Raw genomic sequence first — 22,912 nt, forward strand, 5'->3', positions numbered from 1 at the left:
ATGCCAAATGATCAAGTTGGGGTAGACAGTGAATAGGAGACAGCATTTACTGACTAAAGAGATTTTCGGGATCAGAATGAGGTGCTGCACCTGGTCAAAGTGGACGATTCTTTGATGAACTCAGTCACAGCTGCTACATTTTCTTTTAACCTGAGCTCACCTATTTGATCGCTGCACACTGCTACTGTTTGAACTGCTGCTGTTGAGGTACACCTCATGCAAATGTGTTACTACCAAAGCTCCAAAAGCAAGCAGCAATCAGATGAGTGACAGGCCTGCTGGAAGCAAGACACCTTACTTACTAAAACATGCTTTGACCTTTTTATATAAAGTTACCACCAGAATAAGTTATCCTGCACTCCACACCGCTTTGTTGCTTCTGTCATTTAGTTTATGTTACAAACACAGGAAAAATAACAGTTTTGCATAAAATTCAGGCGTAATGCCATCATATCTTCCCTGCATGGAACTGTAGTCATGACCTACTTAAACACTTAGACATGCTTATATTGTAATCCAGTGCAGAATATGTTAAGGAATTAAGAGGGTAATTAGCAGCATAAGTGTTGCTGATCAGATGCTAATCATCACCAAGTATGAGCACTTCTATATATTCACTCCAGAGTCAGGCCTTGCAATGATTCACCATGCACAAGACTTCAACAGCAATTTCCTTCGGACAGATGAGACCAAAATGGAGATGTTTACCATAATGCACAGCATCATGTCTGGTGGAAATCAAACATAACACATCAGCACAAACACCTCATACCAACTATCAAGCACGGTGGTGGAGTGGTGATGATTTGGGCTTGTTTTGGAACTACAGGACCTGGGTATCTTGCAGTCACTGAGTCAGCCATGAACGTCTCTGTCTACCAAAGTATTTTAGAGTCAAATATGTATCTGTTCAAAAGCTAAAGCTTGGCCAAATTGGGTCATGCAACAGGACAATAAACCCAGGCAAGGCAATAAATCTATAACAGAATTACTGAAGGTTGAAGAGTTTTCTACAGACTTTTCTTCATCACTCAGTTTAAGACTGTTTTTCTTCTTTTGGCTATGTATGATGTCATAGAAAGTAATCTCAATAAGACATAGTTTTGGGTATGAGTGGAACCCTCACCCTTTAAATTGCTTTAAATTGTCTGATTGGCTGACTCTCACAAACAGGCAGCAAATCGGAAGATATTTGTCCTGAAGGGAAGGATGATAAAAAAAAAGACATATTTCAGACTCGCCAAATTAGTGAAACCTCTCTTTCTGTCAGTGTGAAGAAGTTTAACAACACATTTAAATTCTGAAATATAATATAAGAAAAAGAAGTGCAAATTCAATAGTATGTGTAAAACATATGAAAACACAATTAAAAGTCCAACATTTATGAACACCTTTGATCACCTTTGTCATATTTTGCAATACAGTCCAGTGGGTTGGACTGCTGTCTTTGTCTGGCCGATTATGGCCCTCATGCCTTATGTTTGACTGTCATGGGTGAAGCCCATGAGAGTCCCAGTATAAGAGCAGTAGGCTTTTTTGATAGCCAATGAAGAATAAAAAGCTTCAGTAGAACCCTAGACTTAAAATATTAAGTTGGAAATAACCGTAATAGGTCCCTTTTAAGTGTGCTTAAAAGTCTTTTTTATTTTAAAGGTATCCTAAGGAAGGTTTTCAAGAACAGTTAAAATCTGTTATTGTGAGTTTTTCTATTATTCTTTCAGGAAGTTATCCTGACCCTGCAAGAGAAGCTGTCAATCAAATGCATCGAGCACTTCTCCCTGGTGTTGGAACAGAGGACCGAAGGCTCTGAGAGTAAACTGCTTCTCCTGCACGAACAGGAGATGCTTACTCAGGTCGGGGATGTTGCCTTGTTCTTTTCACTTTCTTTGCCTTCTTTTCTGTCTTTCACACACAACAACTGGCACACACACACACACACACATTCCTGCTCAGTATTCAAGCAGCATTTAGACCCCAGTGTCATTTATCAGCACTTGCACAGCAGTGGCGACAGCTCACATTACACCTACACAACCACACACACATACACAGTGCCCAGTATATTCTAATAGGGTTCATCACAGGAGGACAATATTAATATTCATGCCACACAGTTCAGATGTGAAGAGCTCTGCACGTGGCACACACAATGGCTGAAGACTCTTTGAGAGTCTGAAAACCATTCTCTATACTGTAATACACCCGAGTGTCACTACTGAGGACAGGTGTGTTTGAGGAAGCTGGTAACTCTTGAAGTGTATAGATTAAAAGAAAAAAAAAACTCTTGCCCTTTCTACACGACGCAATATTAAATAATTTACAAAATATGATCAATATTTAAAAGATGATGCCAGTCTTGTGGTTTTGTCTTGAATGGAGGATGGAAGCAAATGCATGAACAACCACAGCAAGCAAAGTGAGGTTTTTCTAGGTTACTGCTGCTGGATTGCACAAGCATGTCTTTAGGTTGCAAAGTGGTCTTAATACAACTAATATGGCTATGAATATACAAAACAAAACAGTGCCGCTGCTGCTGTCGTTGCTTTTGTACCATTACTAATGTTTCTGCAGCCAGTGCTATATATGTTCACCACTGGTCATAAATGTATTCATAAATTTAAGACTTTTACTTGAAGATTCACATTTTTGGCAGTTTGATTTTGCACTGGTTTGACACCCATAATAAGTGGTTATTTTTCAGAGTTTATTTAGTTTAATTGGTTTTTAAAATACGACGCCTGGTAAAAACTAGTTAACTACCCTATAGGTTGTCACAAAATGAACCTGAGCTTTTAAGCTGACATGCAGTCATTATTAATTATTAACTTATTTTCTCATATAACTATTTATTAACTTCATTTCTTTGAATTAGTTTGAGTTAGTTTTTTACATAGACACAAATGCCATTTTTTTACGTTCTGTATTTAGTAGTGACTCGAACAAAAATTTAATCGCAAATACAAATTTTAGTAAATGTGAAGTTTTGAACAGGTGACATAAGTAGGACATTTGAATCATATGGAAAGTAACATAACATTCACTCGGTTATGATGATGAAATAAACTAAAAATCAAAAGGACTGAGATTCATGATAACTCTTTTTTAAGAACATATAGATCTTAGTAATGTATGTGTGATGATGTCTGTGAAAGGCTTGCTTCAGATTGGCCCACCCATACCTACATACATATACAAACACTAAGATAACAGGACGTCCGTGCATTCCCAAAATCCGGGAAGTAGACTTAATTGGAGTGTCATCCTACTTTTTCACTACTTCTCTTTGAAATTGAAAGAATATTTGAGCAGCTTAGGCCCCAGTCACACAGGCCTAGAAACCAATGATTGACCCTTTGAATCTCCTTTTAAAAATGACCCTTCTTCTCACTTGAATGAATACAACAATAAGACTTTTCTTCTTGGGTTTATGATCTTATTTAATAAGACGTGAAGCCAGTCTTATTAAATCAAACTAGCTTCAAGTCTTTTTTTTAATTAAAGGATGATGTTCATCTTTGTCCCATGTAAAAGAAAAAAAAGGCAATAAAATGGGACATGATTTAGGGTGTTGCACTTACTGAAAAACCCCACATGACCTCTGATAGTGATTGGTACGATGACTCTCAAAGCTCGTAATGATCCAACATGAACTTTTGAACAACTTGAGTTTCTGCATATACTTACACATAGCTTGTTTACTGTGTTTTCACATGTTCACACTTCTCTTTGTCTGTGCTTTTCAACCCCAGGTGACTCAGAGACCCGGCTGTGACAAGATGAAGTGTTTCTTTAGAATCAGCTTTGTTCCCAGGGACCCAGTGGAGCTGCTGCGGAGAGACGCTGTTGCGTTTGAATACCTCTATGTTCAGGTGAGCGGTGGCAACAGTAGCAGCATGAGCACGAGGTGAGACTTGTCGACTGTTAAATATAAATACATCCAAATCCTCTGCTGCCAGATGGTTTGGAAATTATTTTTCATGATCTACAGACTTACTTAGTTTTGTGGAGAATTAATCCTTTGAAGACAAAAATCCTCATTTGCAAATAAAGTCTTTATATCAACTGTTGTATGAACTACTTCCCTCTGAAATAATAAATTGCTTCCTGAGGATTCCTTTGATAATTAGTCAAGTGAAATAGCCTGAGAGAAGCCAAGTTAATCATCTTTTTTTTCTTTCTGTCAGAGTTCACTATTTTGTGTTTCCGAGTCCTTCATCTGGGACTGGAAGCTACAGCGCATCCCTTTGAAGGGATCTCTAGCCACAGAGGTTGTGAACAACTTATTACAGCTCAGTGGGGATGCGCTGGTGCTCGAATAGCTCTTTGTAGAGATGAAATGCGCTTCACAAGCCCCAAAAAACTTAAGGACTCTTACGTAACTTTCTCCTTTGCTGCAGAGTTGTAACGATGTGGTCTTAGAGCGGTTTGGCCAGGAGCTCAAGTATGATGCTGCGCTGCGATTGGCTGCATTGCAGATGTACATCCTCACCATGACAACCAGACAGAGTCAGAAGGTCTCCCTGAAATACATCCAGTAAGTGTGCATGTAAATGCAGCTGTGGGTACGAGTGTGTTTTTGACACTCTTAACATGTCTGTAAATGTAAAACTCTTGTACAGGCTGCAGCTCATCATTAATAATAAATAACAGTTTTTTTTCTAAAAGTTTTCTGATGGTTTTGCAAAAGTTTATCTGGCATTATTCGAATTCGTTGCCCTTGTTCCCTTCTTGGATGAATGCATCTTTCTGGCTAAACAAAAAAAATCACATAACAGAAAGAAATGTTTCCTTGAATAGTTTGCTGACACTGTCAGACTGTTGTTAATGGCAACTTGAGAAAATTTATGGCATTCTCAGATGTGCTTACATCAAAACTCATGGCTGATTATTAGTTTGAATATGATACGGGTAAAATAAAACTCCAAATAATACAAAAATATTTTCGAATAATCTTTGTACATGAATATATGACTAGCAGTGAGCACACTGTGTAGGGTTAGAAAATGTTCGCCTATAATGAAGAGACTTGAATTTAAAAGGTAATATTTTCTAGTTTCTTAAATTATGTTTTTTTCAGTATTCTGCAGTTCAGTGTTGAGATATTAACCCACCTCTAAATCGTCATCAGTGATTAAGTGATCAGCATTAATAATCACCATTGATGCAAGTTTTGCTCTAAAAAAGTTATCTTGTAAAAACCTGATACAGTTACAGTTGAGAATTGTAATCGAAGTCCATTCAATTACCAACAATTTGGACCCATTAGAAATACAATAGGAAGATGTAACTTAATAGTAGTCATACCCCATTGTGTATGTGGTACAACCAATATTGTCAGCTATTTATGTTGATTGTTATAGATATCTTTTCTGTTGCATGATCTACCCATAAAACCGTAAGAGCTTAATTACTACTAAATGACTGCTAAATGCATACCTGAAAATGGCATAGATTCTTGAACCTGCCCTAATCATGTAACTTCTATATCCAAATACAGATAAACAGAAACAGTTACTTTTTATGTGAGATAAATACTTTAATCAATCACCATGTTGATGTTATGGGGCGATCGTGGCTCAAGAGTTGGGAGTTCGCCTTGTAATCGGAAGGTTGCCGGTTTGAGCCCTGGCTTGGACAGTCTCGGTCGTTGTGTCCTTGGGCAAGACACTTCACCTGTTGCCTACTGGTGGTGGTCAGAGGGCCTGGTGGCGCCAGTGTCCGGCAGCCTCACCTCTGTCAGTGCGTCCCAGGGTGGCTGTGGCTACAATGTAGCTTGCCATCATCAATGGGTGAATGACTGGTTGTGTAAAGCGCTTTGGAGTACTTAGGGACTAGTAAAGTGCTATACAAATACATGCCATTTACCATTTATGAATCTTGGTACCCAAAGTAGTTTTTAGGCCAAGTTTAATCAAGATTGAGCCAGTTCTGGGAGGTCTGGGAACGATTATACATACATACATTGTAATAGTAGGATGATGATGCATCCAGAGGCACAGGTAAGGAGTGCCAAAGGAACCACGATAGAATAAAGTTTAGTCACCCGACACAAGCAAAGGTAAAAGAAATCAGTGCTCAGTACTCGAAGAGGCGGGGTTACATGGAGTAACTACTGTAACTACTACCCACGTAGACAAATTTTAACACTAAAGACACCTTTTTAAATGGTAAATTTCCTGTTTTTTGACAACAGTTAAACCGTTATTTTTAGTGGTGGATGCTCATATTAAAGATGGCCAAAGGATTAAATAATAAAATCATCATATTGCCCAAATGGGCTGAAGTCAGGTTGCGGCTGGATTTTATATGCCCTTTCACTCTGTTTCACACTTTATTTAATGTCACTCAGTGTGGATATCCCTAATATGAATGTTTTAAGGAAGCCCCACCCATCAATTAGAAAGCCAATTAAGAGAAACCTGGGTTAGAGGCAGGGTGGCCTTAAAGGCCACCAGTGTGTGAATGTGAGAGTGAATGAATAGTGGCATTGTAAAGCACTTTAGGTGCCTTGAAAAGCGCCATATAAATCCAATCCATTATTATTATTATTATCATTATTATTATTATTATTATTATTATTATTATTATTATTATTATTAAAGGGAGAGGAGCTAAAACAGGAGACAGTGGCTCAGTATGAGAAAAATGAAGAGTACTTCGAATTATGAAATATGCAAAGCTACCCTTGTAGAGTCTAAGTACAAAAAAATAGAGTTGTAAATGAGCATAACCGGTCACCTTTAGAAGAAGCATGACTTTAGCAAACAGTCAGGATGTTTGTTTGTTTTTTAATCAATTGAGAGTTACAAGAAAATGCTGTTATTGTACTTTTATATGGCAATATAATGTTGACACATCTGTTTCTGTGCAGTCCCAGTGTAAGTAAGGGAATCCACCTGGCTGCCCTTATTTAACTTGTCCTCCAGCACTGAGTAAAGCACTGTAAATATTAGGGTCTCAGCGCATATAGCTCTCTCACATTTTTAAGGTCCTGTTGAGGAAACACTTTCCCCTTTGACAAAGCTGTCCACCTGAAAGTCAATTCATCGTTTTGTTGTTACTAACAGCTTCCCTCCCAATTTGTAGCTGTTTTTTAACCACTGTGGAAGGATTTTTTTTTCTAAGGGCTGCTTTATGCTGAAATCAATCTTCTCTCGACAGAAAAGAGTGGGGTTTGTCACTGTTTCTGCCTCCTGCTGTGCTGTCCAGCATGAAGGAGAAAAACGTCAAGAAGGCTCTGACACACATCCTCAAAACCAACCAGAACCTCGTGCCTCCAGGGAAAAAAGTAACCAGCTCTCTTTGTCTTTCCTTGCCCTTGTTAATAAGCTGACACACTCTGACACACACACATGCACGCAAACACACTGCCTCTCCGTTTTCTGACGCAATATCCTAAAATAGCATCGCTGCCATACTCCACCTTGTAAAGGTTCTCACCCTTGTCAACCTAAGACCCTTTGTCAAGCTAGACCTTGAATGCTAATGTGAATAACAATGGATTGTCAAACTTTATGCATAATAAGATATTTAAATTTAAAAGCGCACACATGTTCCAGTCAGGGGAAGCTAATCAAACTTGGGCTGAACTTTTTAGCTTTTTAAAAAAACAAACAAACAAACAAAAACTGTTTCAATGATGCAAGCAGCTGCCAGTCTTCTCATTCTCCAGCACCCATATTAACTTTGACAAGTACAAATCAGCAGCCGACCCTTGCAAGAGTTTCAGCGGCACCCAGTGATTTACAATCAGCTGTCATGCAAATTCTGTTAGTGAATCAGAGTTAGATAGAGTGTATTCATGGTAAGCCATCGGCACTTGTTTGTGAGTTCTTGCGGACTTTAATGTCCCATAGAGTCATGGGATAGGCCATGGGCTCACATTTCTGAGCCTCGCTGCGTAAATCAACTCTGGACATGTTGTATTTGATGCATGATGTAGGAAGTAGATATTATTTCTTAAATTCTAAAAAAGCTCCAAAACAATGCTGTGAAACAGCAAATTGAGCATGGCATTAGTTCAGACAGACCACCAGCTCAAGTTCAGCCACAATCCCAGCAGATCAGCTGATTTCGATACTAACCCATATCAGGCTATGGCTTCTCTTCTACACATAGAATGGACAAATCTCACATAGTGTGCAGCATTTAAGTTACACTGAACTAGGCCATGCTGTAGCTCATTTCTATAAATAACAAAAGCTAAATGTATTCAATTAAAAACACATGGATGAACCACAGCATTGCACTGATGGAAATTTTCATTTATTGCGATGAACATATATCCCTAATGCTCACAGCTGATCTCACATGCATAGTCGAGTCTCCACAAATGCTCACTGGAGCACCAAACATGTATTCATTCCGACTGAATATTATGTATGCGCAAGTTTCTCCTCGAGGATACACATATTTCATACCATTTTACGACCCCACAAAACAAGTCTCATATTGCAGCCGAGCTCTTGATCATTCATTTCTGTTATTTGCTATGAAATATGATGCATATTTAGAGTCAGATTCTCAGTTTTCTAAACTAATAAATGAAACCATTTGCATCTGACAGACAAATCAAAGCAAAACCTGAGCCTTTGACTCCTATAGGAAGGGGATTTAATGGCTGTCTTGTGCTATGGGATCATTTTGTGCTAACGTTTTAGGCCCAACTGTCATTATCTAAACACAAAGTGAGGCAATACCTAGAAGAATAGTGCGTCATCTGTCTGGATCCGTCATTTAATCCAGGGATGTCAAACTCATTTTACACGATGGGCTGTATGGAGCCCAATGTGATCTTAAGTGGGTGAGACCACTGAAACTCCCATTTTCCAGAAGTTTAACTAAAAAAGTACAATTTTAACAGCATGTCTCAGTTTTTCTACATGATAAAGAAATGCTGTAGTAAATGAAAGCACTCTGACAGCTTTGGGCTTAAAGTGCAATAACTAAATGTGTAAAATTGTAGAAAAGGTCCTGGTACTTTGTTGTAATATGAATGGTGATGTGGGCCACCTTTATCAGCAGGAAATGCTTTAAAACTTCAATTAAGCAAATACAAAAATTTTCCTAAAGCTATCCAGTGGCCTGGATTGGAGTCTTTGCTGGGCTGATTTTAGCCCCTGGGTCATATGTTTACCACCCTTGACCTAATCCATCAAGAACCAACAGTAAGGTGCAAAGGCTATGTCCACCATGATTTTTTTTTTTTTCAAATGACCCCCATTCTCCACTCCAGAACACATCATAAGCTCATGTACAACTTCCCGAGCATGTTGAAACATGGGCTGGGTCTCAAAAAGCACCAAGCCAGGCACAGTGCCTGTGCTTATTTGATTTATAACACGTCTATACATCATAATATACAAAGAGCCACTCTAAAGCAGAAGTGGGCAAAGAACCTGAATGCTGGCGACATCAATTATCAGCAGGCAAACTGATATTACTCCAGTTTAATTGTCCAGTTTAATCAAAGTAATGCAGCTTTATGTTGTAGGTGATGAATGTATATCAGTTGAAACACACCAAAGCTTCAGCCCATGTGCATAAGGCCAAGCGGCTCGATTGGCACTAGCTAATCAAATGTATTCACAGAGATCAGACGTTCCCATTAGCATTTTCTATGTGAGGCTGACTGCACAGTAAAATATTGCTGGACTACACTTTGGAATTAAGAGTGAAGGGATAAAACCTCAGGTCATGAATGAATGAACACTGGAGTAAAATGAAAGCAGCTGTAATGTTTGGCATCTCGAGTTTAAATCACACTCACAGGAGAGGCACAACTCCACAAAAGCAGGGTGTAAAGAGTGGCACTGCTGTGGAGCAGCTCTTTGGAACCTTATCAGATATAAATGACATGATGGGATATAATGGAAAATCAGCGGGCCAGATCAAAATAGTTTTGAGAGTGCTTTACATCCTGACATTAGAAGACAAATTGCATTTGCTTGTGGTGGAAGCTATTTCCTTTTCAGATTCTTACTAATGTCCTTGCTCCTCTCTGCACAGTTGACCGCTTTGCAGGCCAAGGTGCATTACCTGAGGTACCTCAGTGAACTCAGACTCTTTGGAGGGAGGGAGTTCAAATCAATACTGTTGGTAAGCCCATTTGATCCAGGAAGCCTTGTGAAAAATTTGAGAGTAAATGTCAGTTCTTCTTGAGCTTTTCGCTGATTTTAATTTGTTTGTTTGTTTTGAAATCCGTAGCAAGGTGAGAAACAGACAGAGGTGACGCTGTTAGTGGGCCCACGTTACGGCATCAGCCACGTCATCAATGCCCGCACAAACCTGGTGGCCCTATTGGCTGACTTCAGCCATGTGAATCGCATTGAGATCCTCACTGAGGATGAGACCAATGTCCGGCTGGAGCTGCATGTTCTGGACGTCAGGGTGAGAGCAGAGCACAGCTGTCTTTGAAAACAAGTCTCCCCCCACCCCAAAAATGCCTTGCATTAATTTTAGCATCTGTTGTTTTCTTTAACTATTTTTTTTCTGCACATCCTCCCTTTTTTGTTTTCACAGCCCATCACACTGATCATGGAGTCAAGTGATGCAATGAACCTGGCTTGTCTAACAGCAGGATACTATCGCCTCCTAGTGGACTCGAGAAGATCTATTTTCAGCATGGCCCACTGCAATAGCACAGGAGTGGATGACCTTAGTAAGTATGATCCATGTCTGTGTGTAGGGCAGGGCAATATGGCCAAAAATATTTATCACGATATATATTTGAAAATTTGCGATAACTTTATAACTGACGATATAATTGACACTAGACACAATACTTTGCAACTCTGCAACTTTATTAGTGCAAAAAAACAACAACAACAAAAAAAGCAAGCAGCTGTTTTTTAATGTGCATTAAAGCTACATAAAAATTTAACAGTGAAAATGCAAATTCCTTGCTGGCAGTTTAGCCAAAAGGCATTTCCAGTGGAAATTGGCCGACGTATCCTCAGCATAACCATGGATAATATCCACAAAACTTAAAAATGAGGTTATACACACACAATACGGTAATATTGAAGCACAGTACGTATCACTCTGCAAGGTTCCCGACTACGATAGCTGTAATGCTCCGACAATCCATCAAGCGGTGTGGCTTCGTAGCTTAGCAAAGTCGTACTAAAACATTTTTTTACAGATTTTTGAGCGCCGTGTACCACAAATCGGTTCGAGGTCAGTAAGTACAACCAGAATTCATACAGAAGAATTATAAGGGGCACTGTCGATTTTTTCAGAAAATCAAAGGATTTTAAGAGCAACTTATTTTCCGAAAAATACGGTAATAACAACCAGTGTTGGGTAAGTTACTTTAAAATAGTAACTTAGTTACATTACTAGTTACTTCTCTCAAAAGTAACTCAGTTACTTCAAGTTACTCGTTACTTTCAAAGTAACTAGTTACTAGGGAAAGTAACTTTGGTTTTACTCAGAATTCTCTTGTTAATGTGTTGCTTCCATAACTTTGCCAGTCTTCTAGCTTGCTTACTTGCCACAAGTGCACTGTGCCACCTACCAATAGAAAGGAAAAGATAATGTGCATATTTCCACGAGAGAAATCCCACGCCTGGACCGTCATTGACTGCTGCCATGATTCTAGCCTACGTCACAGCATCATGTGCGCCTTTTACATCCAACACAAAAACTGCAGTCGTGGTGCTTTCGATTGTACTCAGAACTCGGAAATTCTGCCTTCTGAATAGGAAGATGTAGGTAACACCAGACTGCAGATGAGCTGCATACAGAGCTGGACTGGGACAAAAAAATCGTCCCGGGCATTTTGACTAGAGACCAGCCCACCATTATAGGAAAAATCATAAAGCCTTTGAATGAAAATAAACACTGTTGTGACAGTGATGTACACTGTTTTGATGGTATATACAGTGGGGCAAAAAAGTATTTAGTCAGCCACCGATTGTGCAAGTTCCCCCACCTAAAATGATGACAGAGGTCAGTAATTTGCACCAGAGGTACACTTCAACTGTGAGAGACAGAATGTGAAAAAAAAATCCATGAATCCACATGGTAGGATTTGTAAAGAATTTATTCGTAAATCAGGGTGGAAAATAAGTATTTGGTCAATAACAAAAATACAACTCAATACTTTGTAACATAACCTTTGTTGGCAATAACAGAGGTCAAACGTTTACTATAGGTCTTTACCAGGTTTGCACACACAGTAGCTGGTATTTTGGCCCATTCCTCCATGCAGATCTTCTCGAGAGCAGTGATGTTTTGGGGCTGTCGCCGAGAAACACGGACTTTCAACTCCCGCCACAGATTTTCTATGGGGTTGAGGTCTGGAGACTGGCTAGGCCACTCCAGGACTTTCAAATGCTTCTTACGGAGCCACTCCTTTGTTGCCCGGGCGGTGTGTTTTGGATCATTGTCATGTTGGAAGACCCAGCCTCGTTTCATCTTCAAAGTTCTCACTGATGGAAGGAGGTTTTGGCTCAAAAGCTCACGATACACGGCCCCATTCATTCTGTCCTTAACACGGATCAGTCGTCCTGTCCCCTTGGCAGAAAAACAGCCCCATAGCATGATGTTTCCACCCCCATGCTTCACAGTAGGTATGGTGTTCTTGGGATGCAACTCAGTATTCTTCTTCCTCCAAACACGACGAGTTGAGTTTATACCAAAAAGTTCTACTTTGGTTTCATCTGACCACATGACATTCTCCCAATCCTCTGCTGTATCATCCATGTGCTCTCTGGCAAACTTCAGACGGGCCTGGACATGCACTGGCTTCAGCAGCGGAACACGTCTGGCACTGCGGGATTTGATTCCCTGCCGTTGTAGTGTGTTACTGATGGTGACCTTTGTTACTTTGGTCCCAGCTCTCTGCAGGTCATTCACCAGGTCCCCCCGTGTGGTTCTGGGATCTTTGCTCACCGTTCTCATGATCATTTTGACCCCACGGGATGAGATCTTGCGTGGAGCCCCAGATCGAGGGAGATTATCAGTGGTCTTGTATGTCTTCCATTTTCTGATGATTGCTCCCACAGTTGATTTTTTCACACCAAGCTGCTTGCCTATTGTAGATTCACTCTTCCCAGTCTGGTGCAGGTCTACAATACTTTTCCTGGTGTCCTTCGAAAGCTCTTTGGTCTTGGCCATGGCGGAGTTTGGAGTCTGACTGTTTGAGGCTGTGGACAGGTGTCTTTTATACAGATGATGAGTTCAAACAGGTGCCATTCATACAGGTAACGAGTGGGGGACAGAAAAGCTTCTTACAGAAGACGTTACAGGTCTGTGAGAGCCAGAGATTTTCCTTGTTTGAGGTGACCAAATACTTATTTTCCACCCTAATTTACGAATAAATTCTTTACAAATCCTACCATGTGGATTCATGGATTTTTTTTTCACATTCTGTCTCTCACAGTTGAAGTGTACCTCTGGTGCAAATTACTGACCTCTGTCATCATTTTAAGTGGGGGAACTAACACAATCGGTGGCTGACTAAATACTTTTTTGCCCCACTGTATGCATCAATCTATCAATCGTTTGTTGTAAGATTCAGATAATTATTTTTTAAAAGCTAGACATTTTAAATGAGAATAAGAAAGAAAAGTATTTCTTTGTGCCCCCCTTTCCCCGTTAATGCCCTACCTGCCCCCCTGGCAACACTTCACTAGATCCGCACCTGCACAGTTACCAGCTGTCAGCTACCTAAAAAAGGATCCTGGGGTTATTTGTCTCTCAGAAACAGTTCATAACTTCCCTTCAACTCATTCATGTCACCTAAAAGGTAAACCTGTTTCTCCATCACCTGTTCAGCTCTCATGATTCAGTAAGGACATCTCCTGGTTTCATCTTCATGTTTCCCTCTCACCAGATAACCAAACCATATCATGACCAGCAGCTTTTGTGCAGCTGTTGCTCCAGCAAACATCAGCTGATACTAGAAATTAATATTAAATAAATTCTAACAACAGCTGATCAAGCTTAAACGTGCTGCTGTTGTTTAGCGCGACATCCGCTGGTTTCCTCTTTCGGCGCAAAGTGAGCGATAAACAAACAAGAGAGAAAAGACGATCAGCTGATCATTGATCAGTTTTCATGATTGAAGTAGAAACGGGAGAGGGAGGGGGAGAATGAAAGAAGAGGCAGCTGTGCAGCAAAGACACAGAATAACTCCAGCTTTGTGCCTTTTTCATTGTAGCTGAATTACGGGACAAACTGTTCCTTTTCACCTCAATACGAAACGCGTAATATTTTCTCTGAATACCAGACGGGACGGTTGGCAACTCTAATAACTTATGAACAAAATAAAGTTCAACATCATTAACTTCATAGCACCCACCCAGCTGTATAGAAACTCCGTCATGCTAGCTAGCACGCAGTACGGAAAAAGTCAGAATAACGAAAATAAACTCCACCTAAACTTGGTTTATATCTGACCCAGATAGACTGCAGGTCATAACTTCTTACCTGAAGTTCAGTTCACACTTGGACCGGCGGCCGCCTCGGGTCTCTTTTCCTTCTGCGTCCCCTTTCCTTCATCCACCTGCTGGCCTCCACCACTTGCTAATGTTACTGAATCTGTGGAAGCTCCGCGATAGCCACCACACGAAGTAACGAGTAACGACCCTATCTAAATCCCAGTAACGAGTAACGCGTTCCTGGTTTTGGCATAATAACTAGTTACCGTGCTCGTTACCACAATAATAACGTAGTTACTGTAACGCGTTACTTAATAACGCGTTAGTACCAACACTGATAACAACGGCCCGCTTGCATGCGCTACCAAAAATTGTGCTTTGGTGTGTATCTAATGGACGAAAGCCAAACCAGTTCCACACCACTGAAGTTGCACCATTTTAACAAACCAATCCTGGTTCATCTGTTTCGTTCAACAAACCGCTTCTGTCCTTCCCATTCTGAGCGATCGTGGCTCAAGAGTTGGGAGTTCGCCTTGTAATCGGAAGGTTGCCGGTTCTCTTGGACAGTCTCGGTCGTTGTGTCCTTGGGCAAGACACTTCACCTGTTGCCTACTGGTGGTGGTCAGAGGGCCCGGTGGCGCCAGTGTCCGGCAGCCTCGCCTCTGTCAGTGCGCCCCAGGGTGGCTGTGGCTACAATGTAGCTTACCATCACCAGTGTGTGAATGTGTGTGTGAATGGGTGGATGACTGGATATGTAAAGCGCTTTGGGGTCCTTAGGGACTAGTAAAGCGCTATATAAATACAGGCCATTTACCATTCTCCGTTGCCGCCATGCTTTTTCTGCCATGTGCGTCTGAAAACAAAGGCACTGCGCAGGCGCGTTTTAACCATATTCCATTGCGATATTTCATTTTCTTATCGCCTAACATTATACCGGTATTACCGTGAATAGGATATGGTATGGTATGATATGGCCCAGCCCTGTCTGTGTGTATGTGACATAATATGGATTACAAGCCATCTGTTTAGGACAAATTGGTGGATATCTAAAGTTTCACTTGAGTAGTAGATGTTGATGGTCTGGAAAAATACTCCACATGAAACTATGAAAACTTGTTGCGAGGTCACACATTTAAAAATTGACGTTTTACAGTGCTGCATAAACCCTGCTTTGAAATAGAGTGCTTAACTGAAACAGGTCTTTAAAGTTGAATCAAAATCAAATACAAAACAGGTAAAGCGATAAAATCTTGTGTTCCTTGCAGGTCAGGAACGTGTCCTGGAGTGGCCTTACAGCACATCTTTTGGGGACAATGAGGAGCCTGGTCAAGTAGAGATCTACAGCAGAGGCTCTGAGTACTCAGACAATGGGCAAAGGGAAAACAGCATTTCTCCTTACTTCCACGAACCACCAAACCCTGACAGAGACCTTGAGAACCGAAGGAGTCCGTTGCCCCCTCCTCTGCCTCCAGCTACCAGACACAAAACTCAAGACTCACCTCGGAGCGCCAAAGTGTCATTTATTTTTGAGGGGAACCCACCCCTCAATAAATTTAAGAACTTACGCTATGAAAGACTGTTAGAGAGCCCGGAGGTACCCAACTACGGACCGCCCTACTTGCACAACAACACATACTTTCAGCAACAGGACAGAGAGCCATTTCAGCACGTCTATAGTAACATCATAAGCGAGGAAAGTAGTGAGGAGCTAAGGGAACTAGTTTATCGTGGCAATACAAGCGATCCAGACGAGGATTCTTGTGAAGAAGATTCCACTGGGGGGACGCCAGTGGGTGATGAGACACATGATGGTATCCAAGGGGAGGGCCTACCCACAGCAGCCGGCAAAGCTACCTTTCTCACACTTTCCGGTTCTACGGACGACATTATCGACCTGACGTCGCTGCCTCCTCCCGAGGGCGATGATGGTGTTGACGATGATGAAGACGACACCCTGCTGCAGACACTCAACCTTGCGATCGCAGCACCACCACCAGGCTTTCGCGACAGTTTGGATGAGGACGTTGCACCCGAGGGAAGGCCTCTAAGCACACGTGAAAATGACGATATTCCGGTTTCACTAATCGATGCCATTCCAACGCATGGGGAGGGGGAAGGGAGCAGGGGAGGGGAGAGAGGACTGGAAAATGCGGTCATAAATACACTGCAAGCGCTGCAAGCTCTCTCTGTCTCTGAACAGAAGCCTCCACCACCGCCACCACCCAGCGGTAACAATCCAGGTCTGTTGAATACTAATGCAGCAAAGTAATGTTGATGCCTTTATTTAGCACTGATTTTACAGCACTTTAACTTGACTGAGCCAGTGGTTACCAACTTTTCTTTGTCTTAAATTCTCCCTCCCTAGCTCTGTCAAATGGACTTTAAACTCATTTTAAACTAGATCTGAATTGCTTTCAGCTTACAATTTAGTCTTAACAATTACATATTTAGCAGCTATGGTCTGTAAACTGCCTCAATCATTAACCATAACTACTAGCTTGGTCAACATTGAGTAGCAACTAGTGGAGTAATTCAAACATTAATCCACTAGTTTTAGTTACAGTTCCACCCTAACCTTCAACATCCATTTAAGCTGTTAATTATGTTTACTGATACTTTCAAAAGTGTAACTATTACTTGTTGCTAAAAGTTTCATATGTTCATCTTCCGTTTTAGCTCAGTTTCAACTGCTGGCTACACATTTGCTAATTAAGGTTTTGCAGACAAGTGACCACGTGACATTAACTTGCCCACCATTTTGGATGTGTGACAACCATGATGACACTGTGGGATCAAGCATGTAAGACAGTCGCAAAGGTCTAAAGACTGGTCCAACCCTCTGAAAACCACCGATTATGAGGAAAAAGTTTATATTCTCAACTGGTCACAAGGAGCGGCTGGAAGTTAATGGCAGTCTCTGAGAAAATTATTGCTAAAGTACTAGTCACGCAAGCCTAAAGACTGATCAATGACCTCTTGGCATCCACCTGTCACTAAGGAAAAATGCATATTCCCTAACCAGTTGGCAAAAACAAATATCTAGTTATGTCTTTCTAGGTTCCCAGTCATCTAGGGCATAGTAGTCTTGAGAGCTTGAAAAAGAAGACAACTGGACAGTTTCATTAGTTCTTAAAAATGATGGAGTGTCAACCTTCAGCGACCCCAATATGTTGCCTCAGTGATCTCCATAGGCCACATGATGGATTGGGGCAAGGTCTTGCAGTGGTTTCACCCATAACCCCATGTGATGATACTCATGCCCTTTTTCATACCTCAGCTCATGTGATGACTCATATGATCTACAGTGCTCAGGACTACTTCCAAAGGGGACAACTCCCACTAGGGGTTAAATACCTGAGACTCTACACCATTTTATAGAACTCAGAAAGGTTCTGGGATGAGAGGTGAAACATCTTGTAGAAGTACACTTGCCTTCTTTTTCAAGCTCTCAAGACTTTTAGCTAGGAATTTCGACAGTTAGCCATACCTTGGCTTAAAAATTAAAAATCAATCATATTCCTATTTTCAGACATCTATGTCAATTTCTAGTATATTTAGCTTGCATTTTATTTTTTTAACTATACTTTTAGCTACTACATCAAACTACTTCAACCATTTTCCTTACTTTTTGACCACTATGTATCTATTTACATCATATATCAGTGCAAACTATTTTAAATGTTTTACCATTTGCTTGCTTTTTTTTTCTTTCATATTTAGATTTACGACAATTAATTGCTAACTTTTAATGCTACCTGCCAGTCAGGGCCTTTGTTTAGGAGTCTATGGAGCAGAGTTAGCTGTTAGCCATATCAGGTACATGTGTTGTGCATTGTGCCTGCTAAATAGAATTAACAATATGTTTAGCTTGGTTCTCTGTCACTACTGTCTAAGATTTCATATTAACTGCTACTTCTGCACAAAATTGTTTTGGTGTAGATTCACAAGTTCATTTGGGATTCACTATAAGCTATGGAAAAAAACCCCAAAGATGTTCAGAGTTCTAACTGTCAAAGCTTTCAGCAGCAGATAAATTGAGATTGAATGATCTACATTTAACTTTGTATCTCTTATCACCTAGGTGTTTATATATCTCATGGCTTTAGTCCAGAGTCATCCTCAGACTCTGGTAATGAGACCAACTCCTCAGAGATGACTGAGATCTCTGAACTAGCTGCTACTCACCGACTGAGCGAGAGCCACATGCGTCTTCTGGTGGCCACAAGGGAAGGATACCAACCTTTAATTGAAGAAAAAACTGAATTTCCTGTCTCCCCCAGTACCGGAGGAACAATTCAAAAGAAACCTCGCAGTCCAACACGACACCTTCATCCTCCAGCAGTTCCTCCAAGACGGAGCCCTCAATTAAGCACCACATCATCACGGCCGGACAGCTCAGAAGTAAGGCCCCAGACTAATCTCTCAGCCACTCTTCAGCGCCCAAGCTCCACCACACCAGGAGGCAAGCACCATAAAAAATCAGCAGACTCCAGCGGAAAGTATAACACCTTCAGCACAAGGGAAGGATATCGAGGAGAGAGCATTGGGAGCCGCAGCCATCTTGACTTGGACCAGCGCACCTCATTCTGCGAACGAGAAGACAGCCAAAGAAGGCAGGATTCTTTTTTAGCAGAAAACTCTGTAGCCGAGAGCCATGGAGTCAACAGCCTCCCTCGTGATCATCATAGAAGTCCCCGCCCTTCCTCCGTTATCTCTGACCGCTTCTCAGATGTTGTCAACTTGGGGGGCTGTGATGCAGATAACGGAGCTTCAGCTGCTGAGCAAGATGAACATCTAGTTGTAGCATCGTTGCTATCCCCAACCAAAAAATCTAGATCAGGGGGATCAGACCAGGGATCAGACCTACAGAGTGACCATCAGCCCATTTCGAGACAACAGAGTGTGGCCCGGCTGTGTGAATACCATCTAGCAAAAAGGATTTCAAATCTGCAAGGAGAAGCACACAGTTCACTGCAGGGCTCTCTGTGCTCATCACTGGATGCTGGTGGCAGCACGAACAGTAGCGTTTGTGCTACCCCAAATGATTCACCTCTTGGCCCTGGTGCCATTGAATCAAAACACCACCATCTGCAAAGGCACCCGCTTTCTAGTTCCTCCTCCTCGTTACTCAGGGTGTTAAACTATGAAGATAACAAACCCGGAACCCCCTTTGGCACCCCTGCCCAGAGTACTCAGGGAAAAGACCTCCACCCTCATGCAGATCCTGCCCTCCTTCGGAAAATGCTGCCCAATATTCACCAACCTTCCCCTGGGTCAGAACCGGGCCGGCCGTCCTCAGCCACACCATCTAAGCATAAAGACCCTTTAGGAAACAAGCGACTCCAGAATGATCAGCATGCTAAACAACAGGCCTGTCTGAAAGGGCTGAACCAGAAGGAAGGCAGCGAGGCCTACAGGCAATTGATTAACTATCTAACAGTCAGCCAGATGCATCAGGGAGGGAAGTTGCAGAGTGCGGGCATGGGAGGAGGAGTTAAAAAGGACACAAGGCGTTTTATTACTAGCAACCCCCAGCTTGTTGAAATGGTTAAAAATAGGGGAAACACCATCGCTCGCTGCCCGTGTATGCCTTCATCCATATCATCTCCATTCCTCAGCCCAAATGTAGTTAACCCTAATGCTGCTGCCATGCAGGCAGCAAACAAAAATGCACGGTCATACTATTCTGCAACACTTCCTACCAAACTCAAGAGAAGTCCTGATATGCATGCTCAGAGAAGGAATGAGACTTTAGATTTCAGGAAAGCTACTTCTGAGAGGAGGAGCTCCTTTTCTGGCCTAGAAAGTGAGCTAGAGAGGAGTGGTCTGGACCCAGAGCACTTTCTGTCCCTCTATAAGAGAGAGGGCTGTAACAGCCGCGACGGAGGACTTGCTACAGGCGGAAACCGTGAGGGGGGAGGTACCACTAGCCGTCATCCACCTCGATCAAGAAGCCAAGTTAGCAGCAAAGAGGAATGGTTCAGATCAGACCTGAAGTCAAAGCATGCAGTTCGTCAGTCCCGCCCTAACGATTCTCTTTGTTTCTCTGCTGCCCCCGGTGGTCAAAGAGCAGACCTCAACACTATCTCACTAGGAAGGGGAGACCACCCTTCTGCTTTTGTCAGGCAGGCATCAGCTGGTCCAAGAGCTTGCATTACATCTCCAACACCCAATCCTCAGAATCCACCTCCCCCACCACCTCCCCCACCACCTCCTTCTTTTTCCCAGCCTGTTCAAGTCAACACTAGTTCCAGCAATTCAGGATGCACACAGGACCCCAATCATTCTGTCCAGTCCCGGCCGAGTCAGAACCACATTCAGGCTGTCACCCCGACGCTACCACACACAGATCCCTTCAGTAGCCTGCAACGGGGCCGGGAGCTTAAACGGAGCTCTAGCAATGTAACTGCAAGTTCTGGTAGTGTTGAAGCTCTATTTGAGAAGCCCACCCGAAGCCGGAGCCAGCAGCCCCTGTCACTGTCTCTGCCCCCGCAAGGTGACACCAAAGTCCAGCGGAGACCAACTAGGAAGAGGCTCTCCAAGAGCTACTCCCAAGGCTCTGTGTCTTCCCACACCACGTGCTGGTCCACAGGCAGTAGGGTAGACAGTAGAAGGGCATCTGTGGCTTTTCCATTGCAGAAAGATGCGAAACAAATGAAGGGCTCTCAAAAACTGGACACAAGTCCCTGGAGATGTAATGGGCCCTTTAGTTACTGTTTCTTTAAACGTAAGAGTGAGGGCGAAGAGGATGAGATCGAATGGGAGAGGCCCAGACGAAGTCGCAGTGGACCTGATTTCGAGGATAACGGTGCTGCTTCAGCCATATTCCCCTGCGGTTCCGCACTGGACGCTGCTGGCGAGCAGCTGTATGGCGAGGTCCTTAATAACATGAGCTTCAGTGACCGACTGGCACGAATCAACGCCCTCAAAGACCACATGTACGGTTTCCCTTCCGGCTTCACTGATGCCCGCCGTGATGCCAGCGAGCTCATCGCATTAGTGAGATCCAGCATAGGTCGCTGTGAGCGCGGCATCCAGATGCCTAACCAGGATGTATCACAGTATAAACAGCTCCTCTCCGTTGAGTCAAAAGAATTAGGCCGGGCGTGCCGGAGGATGGCACAGGCCCACAGCAGTCCAGAGGAAATGCTGCTAGCCGTGACTTGTAGCTTTCAGGTGCTTTGTTGTCTCTGCGAAGCTTGCATGTGTCTGGTTAGGGGACTCGGAGCCTCAGCCTCACACCAACAGAGAGAAGTCGTGGCAAAGGTTGACGAGGTTGTTATGAACTATATCTGTTTGCTCAAAGCAGCTGAGGCTGCCACTGTTGGAGCGCCAGGGGAGCACAGCATGAAAGCCCTGGTCCGCCACTCTAGTACCATGTCAGCCATTGCTAACGCACTCACCCGCTCCCTTAAAACGCTGCTTAGCAAGTAGAGGCTACTCCTTATAATTTATAGTGTGGCCTCTGCTGTCAGCGGGAGTATGTCTTTAAGCGTCTTGTCGTCTTTGAGTCAGCTGTAAGAGTCATGTATTTTTCATAAAGGTTTAGAGCTGTCTCCATATCAAAGTTTAAAAAGCAAAAGGCAGGAGTTAGACTAAACATTAAAGTTACATAACATTTACAATGAATAGATGTATAAGATGCTTAAAGAGTCCTCTGACTGCACTTGCTTTTTTTCTGATGACAATATTGTAATGCATATTTACAAAGCCATACTGTCACAGACCTTTGTAATATGATATGTACCTAATAGAAATTATACCCTTTTAAGTGTGCATTATGTAAGTTATTTAGAAAATGTGTATATAATGTACATAATTAATTATCAAATTTACTGTAGCAGTTTCAAGAAGCCATCGAGTATTCAGTTTAACCCTCTCAGGCTCAGATTAAACTTTTTGTTGCTAATGCACAACCAAGTCCTGCAGTGGTACATCTGAGTAAAAAAAAAAACTCATAAAATATGTATGTGGGGTAATCAGGTTGTTAGTTTTTAAATGTTGCAAATCAGCAACGCCTGCCTGGAGAGGGTTAATTTGCTTTGATACTGTGCAGGGCTAGGGGTGACTTCACTTTCAGTTCAATCAGTTCACGAGCAGCAGTTTTACAATAACTGTATTTATTTTAAAAGAAAATGTACCTCTAGACATGTAAGTAAAAAAACAAGTTTCATTGTCAGTCCAGTGAGGAAGCGGTATAGTTATATTTAAATGCTCTAAAATGACTGTGTAACAGTGAGCTGATTTTAACAGATTACATTATGATGCTTGTTTTTCTTTCTTTGGTTTTTGTTTATTTTACAAGATGACTGGAAAATTCAGTAAAAGTGTTGAACATACAGGTTACACTAAACATTGCACTTCATTCACACAACCACTTTGTATTCTACCACTAATCTACTACCACTTAGATTATTTTGCTATATATATATTTAAAAAAAGAAATATATAATTTCCCCCAACATCAAATATAAATTTATATTTGACTTATATTTGATGTTGGGGGAACATCAACATCAACATAT

General features: G+C 42.0%; 1 protein-coding gene across 1 annotated transcript in view; it reads left to right on the forward strand.

The window, feature by feature from the left end:
• The window catches only part of LOC146681673 (FERM and PDZ domain-containing protein 4-like), a 75,167-nt gene extending 52,308 nt beyond the window's left edge, over positions 1-22,859 (forward strand). The window contains exons 8-16 of the mRNA XM_085448107.1: positions 1,722-1,853; positions 3,750-3,869; positions 4,398-4,534; positions 7,162-7,288; positions 10,009-10,098; positions 10,207-10,389; positions 10,522-10,660; positions 15,653-16,627; positions 18,469-22,859. Coding sequence (XP_085304233.1) covers positions 1,722-1,853; positions 3,750-3,869; positions 4,398-4,534; positions 7,162-7,288; positions 10,009-10,098; positions 10,207-10,389; positions 10,522-10,660; positions 15,653-16,627; positions 18,469-21,821 — 5,256 coding nt within the window. The 3' untranslated portion in view covers positions 21,822-22,859. The remainder of the gene's footprint in view (positions 1-1,721; positions 1,854-3,749; positions 3,870-4,397; positions 4,535-7,161; positions 7,289-10,008; positions 10,099-10,206; positions 10,390-10,521; positions 10,661-15,652; positions 16,628-18,468) is intronic.
• Positions 22,860-22,912: the final 53 nt, after the last annotated feature.

This window comes from Copadichromis virginalis, linkage group LG23, assembly GCF_057382275.1.
Source record: "Copadichromis virginalis isolate Kocher_CV1m ecotype Utaka linkage group LG23, C_Virginalis_male_GT1.1, whole genome shotgun sequence".
Classification (NCBI taxonomy): Eukaryota; Metazoa; Chordata; class Actinopteri; order Cichliformes; family Cichlidae; genus Copadichromis; species Copadichromis virginalis.